Source organism: Canis lupus, chromosome 9 (genome assembly GCF_048164855.1).
Source record: "Canis lupus baileyi chromosome 9, mCanLup2.hap1, whole genome shotgun sequence".
NCBI lineage: Eukaryota > Metazoa > Chordata > Mammalia > Carnivora > Canidae > Canis > Canis lupus.
Genome location: NC_132846.1, coordinates 13085637 through 13109157, shown reverse-complemented (window position 1 = coordinate 13109157; position 23521 = coordinate 13085637). Strand labels below are relative to the sequence as shown.

The 23521-nt window shown below is 39.7% G+C and overlaps 1 protein-coding gene across 11 annotated transcripts in view; it reads right to left on the bottom strand.

Annotated features, from left to right (window-relative positions):
* The window catches only part of AKAP6 (A-kinase anchoring protein 6), a 568763-nt gene that overhangs the window by 250883 nt on the left and 294359 nt on the right, over window positions 1–23521 (bottom strand). For all 11 annotated transcript variants that reach the window (XM_072838209.1, XM_072838213.1, XM_072838216.1 and 8 more), the window contains one exon: window positions 15043–16809. In XM_072838209.1, coding sequence (XP_072694310.1) covers window positions 15043–16809 — 1767 coding nt within the window. The remainder of the gene's footprint in view (window positions 1–15042; window positions 16810–23521) is intronic.

The window sequence follows — 23521 nt, the reverse complement described above, 5'->3', positions numbered from 1 at the left end:
TCACAGGCAGATGATGGGCATGGTATTAGATATTCTGAGTTTGCTTTCTGAACCCAGTTGAGGTGTAGAACAAGATGTGGGTTAGAGAAAGCAACCTCCAGGTGGTCTTGGAGACCAGAAGCATGGATAAGACAACCTAGGACTGCGTATAAGGACATATCCACCATGCCTTCTACCTCAGGAGGCCCCAAAGCACAATGCACTCAATTGCTTTACTCCAGTCCCTCATTCCGTGTCTGTCAGTGTGATTCTTGACCCTGGCCATGTCTTAAAACCAACTGTGAACCTCTTTACACATCCCCTAAGTTCAGAGAAGGAGAATCTGCTTCAAAGTCTCTCAGGGCTACCACAATAAAAAGCCAAGAGCTGTGGGGCACTAAGGATATTTTAGTGTTGATCTCTGAAAAAAGTGCTTGCTGTCCCTTTGTGACAAGCTTGCAAGATCTGGCATAACCAGGAGACAGGATTTCCTCATTGGAAGTACTATGGACTGAGGGACACAGGTTTTGGTCATAAAATGCGGCCACCAAGCTCAACAATTTCTCATGCCTTTCTGACTGGTCACGTATGTGGCTCTTGCATACAGAGACATGTTCAGATAATTCACCTTCTCTAGTCTAGGTTGACAGGAAACTAATCTTGGTGACTGTCACACGTTCTCCCAAAGTCTCCCACTCTACTCGCTGTATCTATCTTTCAAAATCTAGCTCAAATGTCCCCTTCCTAACAAATCACCCCAACCTATTAATGTCTTTCCAAGACACTTTCATAACCTTTCCGTTGTTAGCAATCAGGGATTTCAGGGATAATTCTAAACCTACTGAAGGCCCTTTTTCTTCCCATAATATATTGTAATGACCCTCTCTCTGGTTAAAGAGTGCTGTGGGAATTATTATTTATAAGCACATAATTATAAATAAATATTATAAATATGTATAAATACAAATTATAAATAAATAAGCACATATTATTTATAAGGTTGTTGTGTGACAATATTATAAACTAGAAGCTTGTTTGTAGTTGTCTGAACACACATTCATAGCATAAATTCCCCTACATAAACTTCCTAAAATGTCAAGAAGTGCATTAACTAAAATTATTGGGCCAATTAGAGGAGAATTATCTCTAATACAATATAAGAATCATCTGTCAAGACGGGAAGCCCAGAGTCTCACAGAGAAGAGAGGTGCAAAAAATGTAGGGCAACCAGCACAGTTCCCAAGAAGAGGGAGAAATGGCCTTAATCATCGTGGGTGGGGGTCTGAAGCGTCACAATGACTAAGGTAGCTGAAGGTGATCAGAGAAAACAGGGTGGTGACATTTGATCCCAAAAGCCTGAGTAGAGGGCTGAGACCAAAGAAGTCAGTTAAAAGGCTGCTACCGTATACCGGGAAGCAGTCGGTGAGGGCTCGCTAGACTGAGGCAGAGCAGGAGCCACGGAGGAAACGTGCCAGGTTACAGTTAGAGTGACCTATATAGGGGAAACTGCTAAGGCCTCACCCCTCCCCTCCCGTATCAATAACAATAACAGTCGCAGGAGTTCGCATTTACTGAAAGCATACTACTACGTTGCAGGTGCTAATCTCAGCTCTTTGCACATTTTAACACATTTAATAGTCACACCTCTTATGTGGAAGATAACACTTTTAACCCTACTTTGCAGAGGAGGAACCTGGGACAAGGCTAAGTCACTGGGTCAAGATAACATAATATTCTTAGACACCACACTCTGCCGCCATCTAGAACCACAGAAGCTCACTCATCTGTTAATTTGGATGGCTCCAGAACTCTCCTCCTACCAAATGCACCTTTTCCTTTGCCATAGAGTTCTATTACTTTGAGCAAGGTACTACTCCAGCTAGATTTCCCCTCATATAAATGTGTCTCTAGAAAGAGGATTGGGCACCATATGATTTTTCATGAGTCCTCTATCCCATGGAGAAGGCTCTGGTCATAGTCTCTTGAATATAGGATAAGGAAAAGGGCTTTAATGAGACTTAATTTTAGAAGGTTATAAACAGTCTATGCTATAGAAAGCAAACAAAACAAAAATACTTCTGTTGATTCAACATACCAGCTTTATTTCTATAAGGTAATGAACTCTAGTAGGAAGAAAGGGGAAGAGTACTAGCTTGTTAATTGTGACATACACTTTTTTCTCTGTGTCTGCCCATATCCCTCTCTCTCTTACACACACACACACACACACACACACACACCCCTTTCAAGTGAGTACCGCTGAACAGTCTCCATACAAATAAGAAATATCAGAGCACCACCTATAAGTGGCACCTCTCCTGTTTGATTATCTTAAAAGCATTAAAAAAGAAAATACCAACAGCTTCTTTTACTCCTTGATAAATAATGAAGGCCAATAGGAAAGCTACTGGCTTCCTAAAAAGGAATACACAGGACTGAATCAAAATGAGAGACAGAAAGCACATGGGTCTGAGCTTACAGGCAGCATCTTTCCTGGATAAAGTTGCTTATTTGCCTTGCAAAACTCAGGCCAACCATCTTTATATAGTAATATCCACAGTCTTAGCCATGGTCTGCCATCATGAGTGACCTTGACACAGAACTCACTCTTGGAATGATTTTCCCCCACATTGTCTGAACAGAGCACAAAAACAGTGCTGACAGGTAATTTTAAGACATCACAATGGCAAGTCTGCCAAGGTGAATGTTTCCTATCTGCTTCATTTACTGACCTTATTTGCTATAATTTCAGGCTAACCCATATCTAATTCTTACTGGATCGCTCGCTTGTTTACTATCACCACTGTCCCTGATCTCTTGGTATCTTACAAACTCTAGCCATGCCCCAAATTCCTCTAAGATGCCTGTTTCTTGTCATATTATAGCAATATAATAAACATAATAACATTATAATAATATGATATATTAATATTACATATTACTTCAGGCTCACTGAAATTACAGCCTCACATTCACTTACCTTTAGGGTCTTCTAAGAGGAAGTCACCCAGCATCCCATGGAACAGAAAGCCAGCCATGCAGAAGTGATATACTCCACAGTGTATTTTACTGAGAAACGGCTGCTTAGTCATTGCCTCATACTCAATCCCATAAAATTTCAAAATTAAGAAGTATCTTAGAGGTCATCCACCTCACCTTCTTTAGTAGCATTTACTTTTCAAAAGTGAGGCTTAAGAAGTTTAATTTCAAGGTAACAATGCTAGTTAGGGGCAGAATTATTTTCATTCCAGTTCTATCTACTAAAGCTGATGCTGATTATCTGGATTCATAGATGAAGTCACACTAATGATAAGACTAGTATTTAGGTAGAGTTTACAGTGAGCCTTTGTAATTTCACACAATTACCTATGCAAGGGCACAATAATTAACTAATTAATATTACATTTTACAGATTAAGAGACTAAACACTAAATTTTTATTTTATTTTTTAACACTAAATTTTTAAAAACTTATCCAAGTTTTCATAATTAAAAAGGTGGGGCCTTATGATCTGAGCCCAGAGTTCCTGCCTTTAAGTCCTATACTCTTAAGTAAATGACCAGCTTCTTGAAGCCTCTGGGTCCTCACTGGTGAAATGGGGATACAATAGAAGAGTGTCTGCATCAAAGATGGATTTTCTTCTTGAGAATTAACATGTGATGATGTGTTAATGAATAAACCTCTTGGTGCCTTGCCTCAATGTTTGTAAGCAGGTCATAAATATCAAGATTTTGTTTTGTTTTGTTTTGTTTTCTTAATTGTCACCTTTCCAAACCAACAGAGGGTCACGACTTTAGACTTAAGGATAAAGAAGAATTCACTAATATTCTAAGAATTGTTTCAGTTGAATTAAAAAAAAAAAAGCAAACTCTTGATTTTCATCATACAGAAATACTTCCTGCCAAATGTAGTTAGGCGCTTTCATTATCTAGATACACTAAGATTTTAATCATGACCTTTTCATACTAAGAAAATAAGAAAGAAATATTTTCATTTAATGTGTGACACTATAAACAAAAAAACTGCACCTCTCATTTATTTCAGAGGCCAAAAAAAAAAAAAAAAAAAAGATGCAGTGACCGGATGTAGCCTCACGGTGGTGCTAAATCATCGTGATAAAGCCTCAAGACCCATCTTAAGGCTCTGCAGAAACCAGTGACGTAGGACTGAAACATTCCTAATGTTTGAACCAGGAAGGACTTGGCTTTGTATCCCCACAGTTCTTTTCTACCACCCTTGGGCAATGACCTTGGCATACTGTCTCAATAAATCCATTAACAATGTTAACTCACAGGTTTTTCCTGGCATTGTAACAAACAAAATATACACAAAAGATTATTCTTTAAAAAGTGTAGCCTGACCTTTAAAAATGTTGTGTTCATTTAGAATTCACAACTTGGATTTGAGTCAGTTTGCCTATCAGAACATTTACCTTTGCCCCATTCACTTACTGCGTATCTTAATTTGATATGTTTCTTGGAACCATTTGTTAAACTCCTTACATCTCTCAGCCCTGAACTCAGCTTAAAATTCCAACTCTTTTGACCCTTTTCCTCCACTCCTTTATTTTTAAAAAGGCAAAAATTTTTACTGATGTGTCTTTTATAACATCTCCCACCTCTGTCTCTTTATTTCCTCAGCTGGATCCCAAAACCACAGTTGAGATCTTTTTACATGCATTCTTTGCAAAACCTTCCAAATTAGCCTTGGAGGACTAGTTCCCAACCATGACTGCACATTGTAATTGTTTGAAGAGTTCTTAAAATTATTCACCTGACAAGATCCTGATTTAGTCTGGCGTGGAGTTAGATTGGGATTTTTTTTCCCCAAATCTCTCCAGTCATGATAATAAGCAGCCACAACAGAGAACCACTTTGCAAGTGGTATATCCAGGCAAGTGCATCACAATCAGATTAACCTTCTAAAACTATACCAACTCTGTGGACCAAAAATTTTAAGTAGTTTCTCATTTTCACAAAGATTACAAATTGGTGACTTTCTTAAAGGCCAAATCTATACTATATATACGTTTTATTTGGCTTGTTTTAAAATTGGCCCCAACATTTTAAAAATTGGGAGATGTCACATAAAACCCAGATTTCCTACTTTTTTTTCAGAATTATAAGATCTTGTCACACAGGGTCCACATTACAACACAACAATCAATCACTTGACTTTATTTTTTATTTTTTAAAGATTGTATTTATTTATTCATGAGAGACACAGAGATAGAGGCAGAGACACAGGCAGAGGGAGAAGCAGGTTTCAGGCAGGGAGCCCCATGTGGGATTTGATCCCTGGACTCCATCCCTGGACTCTGGGATCATGCCTTAGGCCAAAGGCAGATGCTCAACCACTGAGCCACCCAGGCGTCCCCAATCATTTGCCTTTAGACTCAGCACTTACCCTCCAGTTGCTCAGTTCCCATCCTTCCCCATTTACACCAGCTGAGTGACTCATTTATGTTATCTGTCTAAACTCTTAGAGGCATTTTAGTTTGTAGTTCCTGGTCTCGGGGATAAAGGTCAAATGTTCAAATACAATACATTCACTCCCTCCCTCCTTCACTCATTCATTTATGCATGGATTCATTGGGCAAGTTTTTGTTTTGTGTTTGTACTATGCAAACACTTGGAATTCAAAGTCCATCATACTTTGGCCCTACAAAAAACTATTCTAACCAGAGGTTGATTAAGAGACATCTGCCTTCCAATGTTAGTAATCTAGAGGTTCATTTCCCAAACTTCTCTGCAGTTAGGTGATGCCGCATGACAAAGTCTGGGTCAGTGGGATGTGAACAGACAGTATATACAACTTCCAGGTCATATCTGTATGCTGGTGAGTTGGAATGCTGACCAAATGGGTGAGCCACAGAAGAGGAACAGGGAGAAGGGACCTGGATTGCTACATGGCCTCTTTCCTGGACTGTCTGCCTACCTCTTGTTATTTACAAAATATATATATATATATATATATTCTATTTTTATTATATTTTGAGGTCTTTTTGCTTAGAGCACTTTATCGTATACCCCAAAACATCAAGCATCTCTCTTTACTCTTTCACAAATATACCTTAAATATTCTTGCCCTCAACCTTGGCTTATGCCAAAGCTTCTGTCATTAACCTTCCACCTCCTCATCTCTATCTAAATTTTACTCACCAGTCAAGACTCATCTCAAGTAGTCCCCCTGCTGTGATGCTTGGTCTAGCAATACTTGTTATTATCTCCGCTCTCCTAGTGCAAGACTTTCCACTTGGTATTTACCAAATATTATCTTAAGTAATCATCAGAGAGCCTTGAATTATGTTGTCACAGCTCTCTCAAATTCTAAAACTGGAATATAAGGCAAAAATTTAGATTATGCATAGTATAAATAAAGAAGAATATACAGGGTTCCTACACAATTCTGCTCTGATATTATACCTTTTGTTGGATAGCAACACATACTCAATTTGTGATCCTTTTGCACTTCTGAATCTTCCAGTTTTTTTTATTTATTTATTTTTAATTTTTTTTCTTTATTTATTTATGATAGTCACACAGAGAGAGAGAGAGGCAGAGACACAGGCAGAGGGAGAAGCAGGCTCCATGCACCGGGAGCCCGACATGGGATTCGATCCCGGGTCTCCAGGATCGCGCCCTGGGCCAAAGGCAGGCGCCAAACCACTGCGCCACCCAGGGATCCCTGAATCTTCCAGTTTTAATTACAAAGCCGAGTCAGTCCAAATTTTTTGAGAATCTGGCTTTTTCCTTGATATTTAAACTATTATTTTCTTTATTCTTACATCTGAACAATTCTTCAACTCTCTACATACATAATTCTAAGACTAGGCAGTGCACTGAAAGGAACAAGTTCAAGCTTGAATAGTGCTGAAGAGCCAACTCATAGTGCTCTCATATTTGGAATCTGAGAATCCCTAGGACAATATTTAAGGGAGAAAGTAGAAGATACCTTGGGGAAAGAAAAGGGAAACAAGAGGCAGAAAGTGAAAACTATATGGTCCAGAAAAAAATTAAAGAAAAAGGAATGGGAGAGAAGACGTATGGAAAAGAAGAAATCAGGGACAAGAGGAAGACTAGCAACTGAGGGAAAAACTTATATCAGAAAGGCATATACAAAATGAAATGACAGTGAAAAACAGTGAAATCTGATTACTTTATATGCTTCCCATCTGATAAAATGCTCCTACATCATTATCAACACCTAAGAGCAAACTACTACTCCACCAACTCTAGGAAAGCTGGTGCATAGTTGGTATAAAAGAAATATCAAAAGTGAGTGAGAATTCAATTTATGGCAGACCTTGACTATAAATAGTTGACTGTAAGTTACTCTGGGGATGAATAAAAAAAGATCAAGCTGTATTTCAAATGAGACTTATTCAAATCTCAAGTCAAATAAATAATGCCCTGATGAGACTTTTTAAAAAGTATGATTCCAAGTGTTTTTTTAAAGGCCAAATCCCAGAAGATGACTTGGCTCTAGCTATGAAGCTGTGTCCTATCTTATGAGAAAGCCTGGGGTGGAATCCTTAAGACATGAGAGGTAATCACACTGAGGTAAAATAAAGGAGAATTCAAAAACCTAAAACTATAAAACTCCTACAAAAAGCATAAAGGTAAATCTTCATGACATTGAACTTGGCGATGATTTCTTGGAGATAACACCAAAAGCACAGGAAACAAAAGCAAAAACAGACAAATGAACTACATCATACTTAAAAATGTTTAAACATCAAAGGACCCATCCAAGGGAGTGGGTAGGCAACCTACAGAATGGTAGAAAGTCTTTCCAAATTATATACATAATAAAGGGTTAATATCCAGAATACACAAAGACTCCTACAGCTCAACAACAAAATATCAAATAACCCAACTAAAACTGGGCAAAGAATTTGAACAGATATTTCTCCATAGATGATATACAGATGACCAACAATGAAAAGATGTCTCAACATTACGAATCATCAGAGAAATGTAAATCAAAACCACAATGAGATATCATCTCACATTAAGATGGCTACTATACAAAAAATAAATAAATAAATAACAAATGTTGGAAAGGATGTGGAGAAATTGGAACTCTTATGCACTATTGGTGTGATTATAAATGGAGCAATTGCTATGGGAAATGGTATGAAGGTTCCTCAAAACATGAAAAATAGAACTACTATGAGATCCAGCAATCTCATTTCTGGATATATACCCAAAAGAATTGAAAGCTGAGTCTCAAAGAGATATCTGCATACCCATGTTCATAGCAGGGCTATTCAAAATAGCCAAGAGGTGGAAGCAAGCCAAATATCCATCCACAGATGAACAAAAAAACAAAATATGCTATAGACACACAGTAGATTATTATTCAGCCTTACCGTGTCATATGCTACAACATGAACCTTGAGGACATTAAGCTATGTGAAATAACTCAGTCACAAAAAGACAAATGCAATATAATTCCACTTACAGGAGGTATCTAAAGTAGCCAAATTCATAGAAACAGAAAGTAGAACGGTGGTTACTGGGCTGGGGGAGGAGGAGCAAAGGGAAGTCTCTGTTTAGTGGGTACAGAGTTTCAGATTTACAAGATGAAAAAGTTCTGGAGATCTATTTCACAACAATGTGAATAATTGGTTTTTTTGAGAGACAGAGAGAGAGAGAGCACGTGTGCAGGTGCAGGGTGTGGGAGGCGCAAAGGGAGAGAGAGAGAATCTTAAATAGGTTCGAGGCCCAGAGTGGAGCCCAACCTGGGGCTCAATCTCACAACCCTGAGATCACAACCTGAGCTGAAATCAAGAGTCCGCCACTTAACTGAGCCCCCCAAGTGCCCCCACCAATGTAAATATACTTAACACTAATGAATTGTACACTTAAAAACAGTTAAAATGGCAAATTTTATGCTACAGGCTTTTTATCACAATGGAAAAAAAGAAAAGGAAAAGAAGAGAATTGAGGACAACACGCTACTTCTTTAATGATTACTATCACCAGTGTGTTATCTCTAGTGTGTCAACATATAGTCAAAATGAGGGTAAAAGAAAGAACAGCATCTATCTGGACCTATTTTACTTGTTGGAAAAATAAATCAGTGCCAAGTTAATCCCAGGACTAAATCTCTTCTACATTAACATTACTCATGATGTTACCAACTGGTTCCCAGCAGCAATGGGGGCTGCCTTTGTGCTACTACCACAGACTTGACTGTGATTTTACATAGCCTAGTTCCAAAAAGCAAGCATTCAGCCAAGTATTTGTTGCACTGTATCTGAAATAACTAGTGTGCAAAGACATCCTTAGCTGGCACCAAAGAAGTTTTTAAAATCAGGTTATAGATGTCCCTAAGATAAATTGCTAACAACAGTCGAGTCACTGAACCATAGCTGAGATGCCATAATCTGGAATCTGAAGATATTGGTAGCTGGAAAGAAAAGGGATCAGCTATATCATGCTTCTGTCAACTTGCTACCAATGAGTCCAACCTAATGAGGTAGTATCTTCCAGGATGAGCTTTGAGAACTTAGAGTGAACAGGAAACCTATGATGTGAGAAGTGGACCTTGCACTACCTCCTTTGGGATCTCCTGAAATGCTTCACTACAGTGGCACCAGGTTACACTGCTTTCTGCTAGCCCCCCTAGGAATCATACAGCTATTAATCTGGCATCAGCAATTACTCACCTTGGACAAGCGGCTACTTGCTAGACAGTTCATTTCTATCCAGGTCATGAGGAAGAAGTCACACTATTCATTTACTAACCTAAAATGGTTTATAGGTTTTCTAAATAGATTTTATCTGTATATGTGATTACTGTCTAACTTCTCTGGTATTGAAATATATCTTTAGGAGAAAATCAAGTCAGTTCTGGCATCTCAGTTGAACTTCCAGCTCTTATACTACCAGCAGTATGACTCTGGAGCCTCAGATTTGTCGTTGGTAAAACAAGACCAATAATAGCTCTTCCACAGGGTTGTCATCTAAATTAAATGAAAGGACCTATAACAGAACCTGGCACATAGTAGATGCTGATCCCTTCCTTCTTCCTTACACTAGAGCAGGGGTCAGCAAATTTTTCCTGTAACAATAAATAGTTTAGCCTTTGCAAACTATCAATCTCTGTCACAACTACTTAATTCTGTCATAGAAGCACAAAAGCAGACATTGATGATGAGAGCAGCTGTGTTCCAATCTTACATTGTTTTAAAAATTAGGCACTGGGCAAGCTATAGTTTGCCAATCCCTAATACTTACACCACATAAGACACCGTTCAGTAAGTTAATCTTTCACCATTCTGTTTGATTTCATCTGCTCCAGACATGCCCTCTCCTCCTTTTTCTTCATTACTTTTATTCCATTTCTTGAATGCTCCACAACAACTGAATCTAGTTCAATGGTTTGATTAACTTTTTCACTTTTAATTTTGGGCCTTGTGAAGCTCCCATTGGAGGTGAACACTCAACCTGAGATGCTCAATTACTTCATCCACATGATAGGTTCTGGGAAAAATCAACCATATTTGAGCAAAATCCCCTTAATTCCCACCAAGAGATTGGGAAAGGAACGTCTCTTAGGAACTCACAGAGTTAACAGAAGAATTTTTATTTGTGGAGAATAGGCTGTAACTTGTTTCTTAGGTTTTAAAATATTGCTTAATATATGCATTTGCATTTGCTTGTATATGTGTAAAGAACTTCTTAGAGGACATATAAACTAAAATAACAGTGATCACCTTCAATGAGGTGGGAGCCCAAGATGGAGAATAAAGAAGAGAAAAAAAATTTTACTAGATATTTTTAAACATATGTTTTTAAGTCATGTGAACATATGTATTCAAAGAAATTAATTTCCTACAGAATAAAAAAATTTAAAAAATATTTCACATTCACATACCAGGCTACTATAAGAAAGACTCAAATATGAGGGGTGGGAAATGACAGGAACCTAAAAGGTGTCTAAGATCCTTGTCACCCTAACACCCAGGTGTTATCCCAGGGATTCTATCATAGCCCCATGAAGTCCTCAATCTGTTGTGCCTTCAATCTTGTGTTCTGTGTGACTCAGAGAGAAGAAGGGAGAGCTGAGTATATGAAGGGAGGAGGAAGCACACACTCCCCATTTGGTAGGGGTGGAATCAGAAGCAGGATGGATTCCTCAGTATCTTATAACTTTTTCATATCAGGCCACCATTCTTCCCATGGAGTTCCACATTCCTTCCCTTCTTGTCTCAGCCTGTGCCACATTTACACTCTTGTTATTGTGTCTTTTCTATCTTCAAATAAGCTTTAATTTTTTTCTAAATGAAATTTTTATTTGACTTTACTTTCAACTATCACCCTTTGTCTCATATTACCTTCTCAACCCAATTCCTTGAGCTATGAATGATTCTTTAACTTTTTAATCATCTATAATCCAGTTTCTACCTCCATTCATTGATTGAATCCATTTTTCTCTAAGGTCCTCATTGACCATCTCAACCAAATCTAAAGGTTGCTTCTTCGTCTTTGTTCTTATTCTTCTCCATATCCCTTTTACAGAGAACAAAGCTACGTCCATCTTACATCCCTTCTTCCTCCATTTACTTAGCATCCAAGAACCATCTCTGTGGAGTGAACCTCTTCCTTGTTCCTGCCTCATAAGTGGGAGAGAACTTGAGTCTCAGTTACCACCCCTCTTCTCTTCCCCATCTATCCTCATTCTCTCAGGGAATTCATCTATTCTCAAGACTTTATCTAGAACTGGGCAGCCTAGGAAAAGTGATTTTACCTCTCTACACTCGATTTCATCCACTCTAAAATGGAGATTCATTCATTTATTCAACAGTCTTTACTGAGCACTTACAATATGCCAGGCACTGTTATAGGTGTATTAGATTCATTAGCAAGCTAAACAGATAAATATTCCTTCCCTCACATAGATTCCATTCTAGCTGGGGGAAACAGTAAACATGCTAAGACAACAAATACACTAAACAGAATTATAAAGAATGACAGAACACAGTGAGAGCTGTAGGAAAAACAAGAAGCCTTCGGGTTATACCTTTTATTTTTGTAAAGATATATTTATTTATTATTTTAGAGAGACAGAGGGAGGGGGGAGAAGGAAAGGGAGGGAGGGAAAGGGAGAGAGAGAGAGAATACTGATCTCACAACCCTGAGATCATGACCTGAGCAGAAACCAAGGGTCAGACACCCAAATGACTGAGCCACCCAGGCACCTCATGGGCTATACCTTTTCAAAGGTGGTCAGGGTAGGCTTCTCTGAGAAGTTAATACTTCAGCAGACTCAGAACAGGTTAAAAAAATTAGAAATGAGAACATCTAATGGGAAGAACGCGGGCAGAGGTAAGTGACAAAGATTCTAAAAGCATGGGCATGCCCAGCTTGTTCTAGGAACAGCAAAGAACCCAGTGGGAATGGGGTGAAGTGAGCATAAGGAAGAGCAGTTAGGAATCAGGTCAGAGAGGAAATCAAGGGAACAGTCTGTGGAGGGCCTCTGCAACAGGAGCTGGTGCAGGGTTTTGAGCAGAGAGGTGATCTGATCTGATCTATGTTTCAAAAGGATCATTCTGGCTGCTGTGTTAGAAACAGACTGTAATAGGAGCAGGATGGGAGCAGAGAGACCAATTAGGAGGCTAGGACCAAAGTGGGAACACTGCGGGTTGGTGGGGGGAGAGAAGTGGTCTATTTTGGATAATAAAACCTACCTTGTAGGGTTGTTTGAGAATCCTATGAGAAAATTACTGGAGGTAAAGTACCTAGCACATGATATAAAGATGTTAAATAATACCTTCTCTTAATATGTTATACTTGCAGGTAGAATAGGTTCTCTAGGTCACTATAGGTAGATCAAAGCTAGAGTGCAAAGTCCTAGGTCAACCGACCTGGGGGTTGGCAGCTGCCCCACTGAATTGATAAAGGGAGATTGGACTGACCAAGAGGCTTAATCCTCTCTCAGCCTTTACTTCATATCCCAACTCCAGGACCTCACAAGATACTTCCTCTTAACGGTTTTATCATATAATCAATATCAATGTATATATTTTTTAAATTACCTGCCTCATCTCCACCTCAAGCCAGCTACCCATCCAAACGCTTTCTTCTACTAAAGATATACTGGTCCCCAGAGGCTGAACTTATATTTGCAGGATAATGGAAACAAAACATGCTACCATTGGAAATTGGTATTGTGGCCATCATCTGCGTAAAACATCTCTATTTACAAAAGAAGAAACAAGGCCCAGAGTGAAACATGATCAGCCACAGCCCACTCCAGGCTTGAATGGCTGAGCAAGGCCTAGAACCACTTCTCTTGGGTCCTGCTTTCTTCAACAGCCTTCCCCACCTTTGCCAGTCCCACATCACAGCTGTCCCTTAGACTCCATCATAACCGCCATGACCTCCTTCCTATTAGCATCAGCTAAATCTTCCAGAAAGGCTACTGGAGGCCATGGCCCACACTGCTTTACGTGTGCTGGCTCTGAGTTCAAACCCTTACTCTGTAATTACCAGCTGTGAGGCCTAAAGCAAGTTTTCTAACCCTGGTCTGCCTTAGCCTTGTCATCTGAAAAAGTCCTACCTTCTAATTGCCTTGTACTGGCTTTCAGTGCCTTGTAGCCACTGGGTGTGCTATATGTATGGGAGCTTTCACTGCTCTCTCTTCACAGACCTTCCAGTCAGGACTCTCTGTACCCCCACCCCCCATACGCATGCTCATCCCCAGTTCCTACCTCTGTGTTTTGGTTTGTGCTCCTCCTACCTAAAATACCCACTATCCTCTCTGTCTAAATCCTGGCATGCCCTTCAAAATTCCACTGAAGGTTTGGCACTTCACAAGAACTTCCCAGGCAAATCCTGGCTTCACTGATATTACTTCTTCTTTACAGTATGACACTATTTACATGCTATATATTGATCACTTCCTTACTGAGGCATGGGAGCTTTTAGTTAATAGTATGGACACTAGAGCAGACTGCCTGGTCTCTCTCAGCCTCAATCTCCTTATCCATACAATGAGATTAATATTAGGGTTGCCATAGGGATTGGATACATAAATTCTTAGTAAAAATAATTATCAATATATATTACTATTATATATATTGCCATTAGCTTTTCCTTTGTTTTACACACCTTCATTTTCTTCCTCCAGGTTAGCCTGTCCATGTGTATTATACTTTTATCCAGTGTCTTAAATCAGCTTAAATTACAGAGCTCAGTTCTGAGAATTTTGACATTTGTTCTCAAAGATTTCATCTAACAATCCATTCTAAAAGCATAGATTTGGGGCACCTGGGTGGCTCAGCCACTTAAGCAACTGTCTCTTGATTTAGGCCCAGGTCACGACTGAGCTCCAAGTTGGGCTCTGTGCTAGGGGTGGAGCCTGCTTAAGATTCTCTCTCTACCTCTCCTTCTGCCCCTCACCCCCTCTTTGCTCCTGTGCACATGCTCACTCGCTTTCTCAGTAAACAAACAAACAGATTTACCCAAAATATCAACTCCCCATCTCAGAGCCACAGATGGTACAGAGAATAGGAAGCATGGTTATTAGCCAGGGGCCTCAAAAAGGAGGAAGATTGAAGAAACACAAAGATTCCCCCCAATATTAGAAACATCTGGTTTATTTCTATAGGGAGTTAACATTGGGAATGGTAAACTATTCTGGGGTTAGAACAAACAAATCAAAAATCAGTGAGGATAACTGCAACATTCCATTCACGTATTCCTGAGGTACTGGTGTGTGCACAGCTACTGCTCTACTTTATTTTGTTGTATTCCACCCAAAGGGGCCCACCATTCATCAGGAACCATGTTAGGTGTGAGCAATATCTACAGGGATTCCTATACCAAGCAGGGACACAGCAGGCTAATGCACTGACAAGAGTAGTTCCTAAAGATACATACTCTGTTGCAGTGGAGTGATCATTGTGCTTCTCCTTCTCTTCTTCTGAGGAATCAGGCTTATCAAACATAGTAACATTTTTATTATGAGGATGGGGAGGGATTGACCTTTCCCCAGCACTACTTCCAAAGATCAGGTAAGAAATCTTTCAAGTTAAGAAGACCACCTTACCTCTATTTTTTCCCATATGGCTTCATAGTTGTCTTGGTGTTGAATATCTTGCATCAGTTTCTGAATTAAAGCAGATTTTGTGGCTGAATGGCTGTCAATTTTCTCAGAGGATGAAGCTCTCTCGGACTTCTCATCAATGTATTTTTTCATACCGGAGAGAGGCATACACAACTCCTCGTCGGAAAGAATGTCACTCAGGGGCCCAGATTCCACGCTCTCTCCCAGTGAAGAGGCTATGTCACTGGACGAGCTGGGAGACACTCTGCCCAGCCTTGTATGCTTCTTCTTGACATGGTACGTTGGGTAGATCTCAGAATCTGAATTCATTTCAGACAGTTCCCAGTCATCAATATTTTGGATGGTTTCTCCTCTGGGTTTCTGAGGCAGCAGCTTTGTTAGGTTTTCCAACTTTAAAGCTAAAACTTCTGTCTGCTTAAGATGAGAGGGTAGTGCTAAGTATTCATCAGAGCCATACCAGGCCTCCACAACCTGACCATTCCTGGTGACGTGACTTGGGGAGGAGGAGTAACTTTTTTTGCTTTTGTTTTTTGAAAGAAGGGGTACTGGAGACACCATGTTGTCTGAGCCAATAGAGGATTCGCTACTTTGGGTGAAAGGTGGTGAACTGGATGTTTCTGACTGTGCTGGCAATTTGGCATTCCAACTTTTCTGATTACACGGCTCGAGTGAGGATGGGGAAACGGACTCTGTTTCTGGTCCCTCTGTGGCCTTGGGAGTACCTGAAGGAATTCCATTCGGCACTACTGAGTTCCTCCTGTTTTCGGCTTGCTTGCCAGAACCGGCTCCCCGTTTAGGTGTTCGGCACAGAGGCCCCTCTTCTGGGGCTTTTTGTGGCTTTTTAAGTCGAGGTTTCTCTTTATGGCAGTCACTAAGCCTTCCCAGGCTGGAGGATATTTCCTTGATGCGACTTTTGATGGTGCTTTCAAGATTCCCATCTCCCACCTTGTGCAAACACTCATAGGACTGGCTGGCAGCAGCAGGACTGTTGGGGTAGGAAGACTGTAACACCAAACTAAGCTTGGATCTGTCAGGAGGATCCACTAGAGAGGGGGTGCTTCTGCTCATCTCAGGCTTGAGATCAGCCATCTGCTTCTTTCTTGCAGTGCCTTTCAGATTATTCTTCAAAGTTTCCTCTTTAAGGAAAAGCCCTCTTTTGGGCAACGTGGGCTGTGTGGGAGAGTCCTCATTATAGTTAAAGCAATCTCTGATGGATCGCTTGGGAGTTGCATTTTCACAAGGCAGAGGCTGTTGGTTCTTTGTCCCAAGTTGTGAGGAAGAACTGGATTCTTGCTTCACAGTCTCAGGAGGGGCTTGATCAGCATTTGTCAGAGCTTCCCCTGAAGATGACGTCCCAGGCACTAAGCTCGGTTGCTCCTCGACTGTCAAAGCACTGCTTTCCTCACATCCACTTTTGTCATCTGCTGAAAGAGATACCTGAGGTCCCTCCTCACTTGCTGCTTCGCTGCAGTTGGAAGGGATGGGGTCAGTAGCCACAGTGAGTAACCCAACGCTTCGGATGAGCTCGGGGAACTCCTTTTCCATCTCACTGTAGCTCCAAGAGTCAAAGGGTTTGGTTTTGACCTGGCTAGAGGTCATGTCACCTAGGCCACCGAGCAAATCCTCACTTGGACTGTAGTCAGACAGTTCGAAAGCAGTAATACCACAATCCAGAGACAAGTAATTTTGAGAGCATTTGATAGTTAACTGTCCTGAGTCATCCACTTCTGTTAGAGAATCAAGCCGGCCCTGAAACAGACAAGGGCAACAGTTTCAGTAAATGCGACATCAATTATACTCAACTAGCTGTTCACATGAAATCTCAGCAGAGGCCACTGTAAAGGTGAAAAAATGCAGCAGTCTCAACTGCTTCTGGTTTAACATATAGAGAGGCATATTAATCAATTATATTGCTTTCTATAGTATCCTGTTCTTAAATATTTCAGGACTCTTCTTTAATCTGGAGAATAGAGCCTTGATAGAAATGGTCAAGGTCAAGCCAAAAACATCCATTCTTCCCTTAACTTTCCATTTTAAAATAGCCCATAGTTCATTTAATAAGCACTTCTTATGTGATGCCTTCAGTAATAAAATTCTGGGAACAAAGTAATATAAGAATAAAATTTCCACAAACGTCTGCTTTGCACATTGCTATCACTCCAGCACCTGCAACAGTAGCTAGCTTATAGAAGATGCTCAATAAATGTGTTTAAGTGGTATAACCAATTTCACAAGTCTGTCATGTTAACTATATATTCACAAATCACAAAGGTGAACTACTGAATTTGCATACATCACAGAAACAGTTCAGGACCAGCTTCTGTTCATACCCGCCCTTTTGAAGATCAACACGGGTAATCCTGGAGAAAAGTAATGAATATCAAAACTTACCATCTTAGTCCCTGTCCCCTCTCTCTCACATGCATTCCTCTCCCCCACTCCCATTGGTGTATGTTAGATATCAAGTGCCTCCCGCTCTTGTTATTTATAACTCAAGATAAGCCAGAGTTTGATTTGAAAGCCCTCTCTGCTAAAATTAAAAAAAAAAAAAAGACTTTACACGTGAGTATTTTTAACCTTCAATTATGTGATGAAGGCTTTTATCTGATCACTAACGCAGTTTCTTTTTTAAAGAAGATTTAGTTACTTGAGGAGGGGGAGGGGCAGAAGGAGAGAGAATCCTCAAGCAGACTCCCCACTAAGCACAGAGCTCAATGCAGGGCTTGATCCCAGGACCCTGAGATCATGACCTGGAATGAAACCAAGAGTCGGCCACTTAACTGACTGAGCCACCCAGGCACCCTTCATCACTAATGCAGTTTCTTTTTTCTTTTCTTTTTTTTTTAAAGATTTTATTTATTTATTCATGAGAGACACACACAGAGAGGCAGAGTCATAGAGGGAGAAGCGGGCTCCCTGAGGGAAGACTGATGTGGGACTCAATCCCAGGACCATGACCTGAGCCAAGGCAGACGCTCAACCACTGAGCCACCCCTGCCCCACTAATGCAATTTCTAATAGCATACAACAAATGGGGAGATTTTTGATTGACAATTTGCTGAAGACAGAAGGGCCCTAGAATCCTTTTATGCCTAGCAGGCTAAGGACAGCCTGATGTAATCTAGTTTTTTAGGAAGAGAAGGAAGGAAACTAAAAAGTGAAGGGTCGTTTCTTCTCCTGGAGGAGGAACCAAGTGAACAAACTGAAGCCAGAAGTCATGTGGCTGCTGAACCCCTCCTTTCAGCCAGGTTGTCCCAAGATCCAGGTACTCTAGGACCTTCCACTGTTTTTTTCTTTGTTCATTTGTTCATTTGTTCATTTTGCTTTTGGAAGTTTTCTCTCCTTTTGTAACTTCACCTTGCCTTTACCTCCTACTCCTCTCACTGGTACTCCACAATATTCAGATAAATAATAATAATAATCATCATCATCATCATCATCCACCTCATCAACTTTTCTAAGCCCCAATTTCCTCATGTATAAATGGGGAAGGTTTATTCCTACTATTACTTTTTCATTGAATCCTCACAATAACTTTCTTCTGGGGTCTGTACTACGGTCCCTGTTTTATATAAGAGGAACAGAAGCCAAAAGAAGGTACATAGCTAGCATTTGACCTCACATCTAGGGGCCGAGCTAGATCTTAAATGGAGGTTTTCTGACCCAGAGTCCACACTCTGATCTCTGTATCACAATTTTCTTTGATTCATTGAATATTATTTTCAACAGACATACCCCCTCCTCCAGCTTGTTTTCCATACTGCCACATTGTAAAAAGTAACCTTGGGGCACCTGGGTGGCACAGTTGGTTAAGCATCCAACTCTTGGTTTCAGCTCAGGTCATGAGTTCAGGGTTGTGAGATCAAGCCCCATATCAGGCTCCACACTCTGTGGGGGGTATGCTTGGAATTCTCTCTCTCTTTCCCTCTACCCCACCCCCCTCATCCCCATACTCTCTCTCTAAAATAATGAAAAAATCTTTTTTTTTTTTTAAAGAGTAATCTTTACAAATTGCAAACATGATACTTCCTGCTATTAGCTTTGTTAGATTCTTGCTATTGGGTTAAAAACCCAGACCCTTCTAAGAACATACATATAGAGGCTTCTCTCAAGCCACCATCCCCTCCCTGGCTGCACCCAACCAAAGTGTCCTCCTTTCAGTATTTGAACATAATGAGTTCCTTCAGCCTCATGGCTTTTGTATGTGGTATTTCCTTTGTCAAGAAAGCTTCCCACCAGGGCGCCTGGGTAGCTCAGTTGGTGAAGCACCTGCCTTTGGCTCAGGTCATGATCCAGACTCCTGATTTCAGAGTCCTGGGATCAAGCCAGGTGTTGGGCTCCCCAATGTCTGCTTCTCCCTCTTCCTCTGCTCCACCCCTCCTACTTGTGCTTTCTTATTCACTCTCTCAAATAAGCAAATAAAATATTTAAAAAAAAGAAAGAAAGCTTCCTACCTACAACACCCCTTAACTAGTTTACTTGTACTCTTCCCTCAGACCTTAGATCAAGCTTCACTTCTTCAAGATTCCAAATTCCCACCTAAGTCAGATTTTTTTACAAGCTCTCATAAAACTATGTTGTTTTTCCTTTAAGCATTTACCTCAATCTGTAAATAAATACTATTGTGATTATTTGATTAATTTGTTTACCCTATTGGTTTATAAGTTCCACAGGAGTATAAATCATATAGAAAATGGCTGACTCACCAGAACGCTTGCAACATTTAGCATAGTGACATGCATAGAGTAAGTAATCACAGATGTATCTGTTCAATACATGAATGAATGGATGAATCTGACGATGTTTTGGAATGTAACTCTATGCTTTCATGTAATTTCTTCCTCTGATTATGTAGTTTTAGTTGACTCTAGTGAATAAAAGGCTGAGTTTAAGAGTCAAATTCTGGCTCTACCACAAATTAGCCATGTGACCATGTGCCAGTAGCCTGATGTCATTAAACCTCAATTCCTTCACCAGTACAAAAGCAAATGATAAGTCATGTCAAGGGCCATTGTGAGTCTTAAGTGAGATAATAAAGGTAAGACACAAATCTGGCACAGGAATAGGTGCTCAATGAATGTTCACTTTTATTACTTATTATATTATTACTTTTACTAATCAAGTATATTGAGGAGGCAAGTTTATTCAAAATGAGAGGTATCCCTATGCTAAATTACACTGCACAAAAATGAGAAACCAATATTAACTTCCAATCTCAATAAAAATTATCTAAATGGAACTGTGTGGCTTTTATGCTTCATACCTGGACTAAAAGAAGCCAAAACCAACAAGGAATCAGCCAGCTGAACAAAAGTTACACTTCATTCAATTTTTTTTTTTACAAATTTTTTTAAGATTTATTTATTTATTCATTCATGATAGACATAGAGAGAGAGAGAGAGAGAGAGAGAGGCAGAGACACAGGCAGAGGTAGAAGCAGGCTCCATGCAGGGAGCCCGATGCAGGGACTCGATCCCTGGACTCTAGGATCACGCCCTGGGCTGAAGGCAGATGCTCAACTGCTGAGTCATCCACGTGTCCCTTATTTAATTATTTTAATTTGGTTGGTCAGTACTCAGAACTTGATAATTTTGCAAAATTAGTATTATAAATGATGGTTAAGTTCCCAAACTCTCTCATAAGTTGGTATTTAAATTACTAACTAGTTGAAATTTGCATTATTTTTCTATCATTTTTACCATATAAGTACAGCACTGTAGCTACCTAAGTGAGGTGAAAGAGGTTTTAAGTAAAAGTGTTTCCACGATGGGTAGAGAAAAAGAAATTTGAGAGTTCAGGTAAAAATTAGACTCCTACAAGTGTCAATCACCTGTTTCTATAGCCCAGGGAAAGTGTCTGATGTCCTCTGTGATGGTGACAGAACTCTAAGATCAGGAACACTGTCATGCTTGAAAATAACTGGTACTCAGTAAATGATATTTGATGAATATCTGATATGAGGCTACATCTCAGCTAATAGGGGATGGCTACGTTTTCCTAAGTCTTCCCCTGAAGATCCCTTCTGTAGCCAGTCCTTTGTTTGGAGAAGAAAATACCACACTCAAAAACACTCAGTGCCCCTTTGGTTCCAACCAGGCCAACTATTTCTGTGCATGGCTGATTGTCACTCAGGGGTGACTATTTTTAATAAGACTGCATTTTTAATTTGGAAAAAATCCCTCCCTGAAAAACAAAACAAAAAACAGCACACAGTGTATTATCTACTTCATATCCTAAAGACCAAATGATAAGCATTTATCCATGCATTTTTTTAAACTGTTATTAAGAGGATTCTTCAAAAGTATTTTTCTAGATTTCACCATCCATACAGAGGCAATTTTTAAAAAAGAATGTTCTTGGGGTGCCTGGGTGTCTCAGTTGGTTAAGGTCTGCCTTCAGCCGATACAATAATATCATCTGTAAAATAATAACGGCACCTTCCCAGCCTACCTCCTGGAACTATTTGAGGCTCTAACAAAACTATGAGGGTGATTCCTAACCTGTGTTATTCATCTTTGAATGCCTAGTACCTTATACATAGTAGGAAAGCAATAAATATTTAAGAGTGATAGAAAGAAAAGCAGAAAGGGAGGGAGGGGCAGAGGAGAGAGGGAGGGAAGAACTACTATTATTACAACAGAGATCAATTAAGAGCTGGTTTATTTGTTCCATTTAATTAATCCCAGCTTTATATCCTTAAGTGGTCACTTAACCTCTCTTAGATTCAGTTTTTCCATCTATAAAATGGAACTATTTTTAATATCCCTTACCCTCCTTACTATATGAAACAATAAAGTGTTCGTCAAAGTATCTGAAATGTAAAAAATTTCAGTACAACGCATTTTATACACAATGTTGAGCTTTGCTCTGTTTTTTATTCGTTCAGTTGGTTGGTTTTGTTTTAGCAAAACATTTGCTAATTTGCTTACAAAATATGGTCTGTGTCATATTTAAATAAAAGAACTAAACTTACACATTTTGTTTTTGCAAAGACAGAAAGAGAAAGAACTTGCCACTTTCCCAGCTTTCCAACTTATCCTTCAATGTGGCTCAGAGACAAAAACTACAAAAACTTACAAAAAGAGAAAATGAATTCACTTTTACGGGAAGGACATCTACTATTTCAGTTTATCAGCCTGTTTTATGCCATTTCCCTCTTCATTCTACAAATTTTTTGCAGCTGAATATATTCTGATAAAGCTTAGAATTTTATCCTAATTCCCTTCCTGTTTTCCACAATCCCAGTGTTCTTGCTGTCAGAAACAAAAAAAATAAGCAGTCTTTGAAATGTTCTCATGGAGTCACACTAAAAGGACAAATAGGATCAGGTTTTCACAGCTTTAGGAAGGATAATGGAAACTGTGCTTCAATTTATAGAAAAATATCCACAAAGCAGATGGCTGAGAATCCACCGTTCTTCTATCCCTCACACAACATATTCTTGCATATTTATGACAGAACTAAAGAATTTCAAATATGAAAATGCACTAAATTGTTTCTAATCAATCTGTAAATAATTGTTGAGCTCACATTGTGAGAGCCATACCTACTTAATATAAACTCAAAATATAAAATGGTGGCCAGTGACAATTAGTTAGCCTCAGTGGCTCTTCATCATTATCTTGGGTACCGCTTCTTGAATGACACAAGTTCAAACTAGTGCATGATGAACATATTCCACAAAACACCACCAGTGATAACAAGAAGTCCTAGAATACTGCTATATCTTCTGCTCTACAACAAAGAGCTGCTGATCAATAAATGTTTATTTAATGAATAAATAAATACGTAAAATGAACTGATTTTATCCAGTGATTTCTTATGCCTGCCCCCCCCCCCACCTCCAATAGTAGAAAGTAGGCAGATCTGATGACTGATCAATACTGGATGTTGGGCAGAGCCAGCAGGACACATAAGGAGGAATGACAGTGACAACAAAGTATAGCCTGGGGATGGCAGGTGCTATCTCAAGAAAGAGGGTTTCAGAATTTAGATACGTCTTTCCCTCATCTCTCCCTCACTGCATACACCTCATGAATACCACATTTAGGGCAGAGTTGGACAAGCTGGGCTTCTCCGTAGTCTCCCAGAACCACAAGAGTCCCAGTCAAGGACACACTAAGGATCCCATCTGGGAGCGATGGCATCTGGGCACTAACACACACACCCTCGTGTTCATTCTATGACTTAAAAAAAGGACTCTACTAGAGGACTCTACCACCTCCCTCACTGCCACAATAACAGGAAAGGATGAAGACAAAGAACCTAAAACTTCAAGTGGAGCCCAGTAGATCTTGATTCTCATAAACTTCCAGGGCCTGCAGGGAATTTGCTTCAGCAAGAGTATCATTATTATGAAGACAATAATCAACAAGTATAAATAATTTATGAGAATAGGCACAGAGTTGTTTTGTGTTGTTGATAATGTAGGAGCCACTGAAACATTAATTAATACTGAATT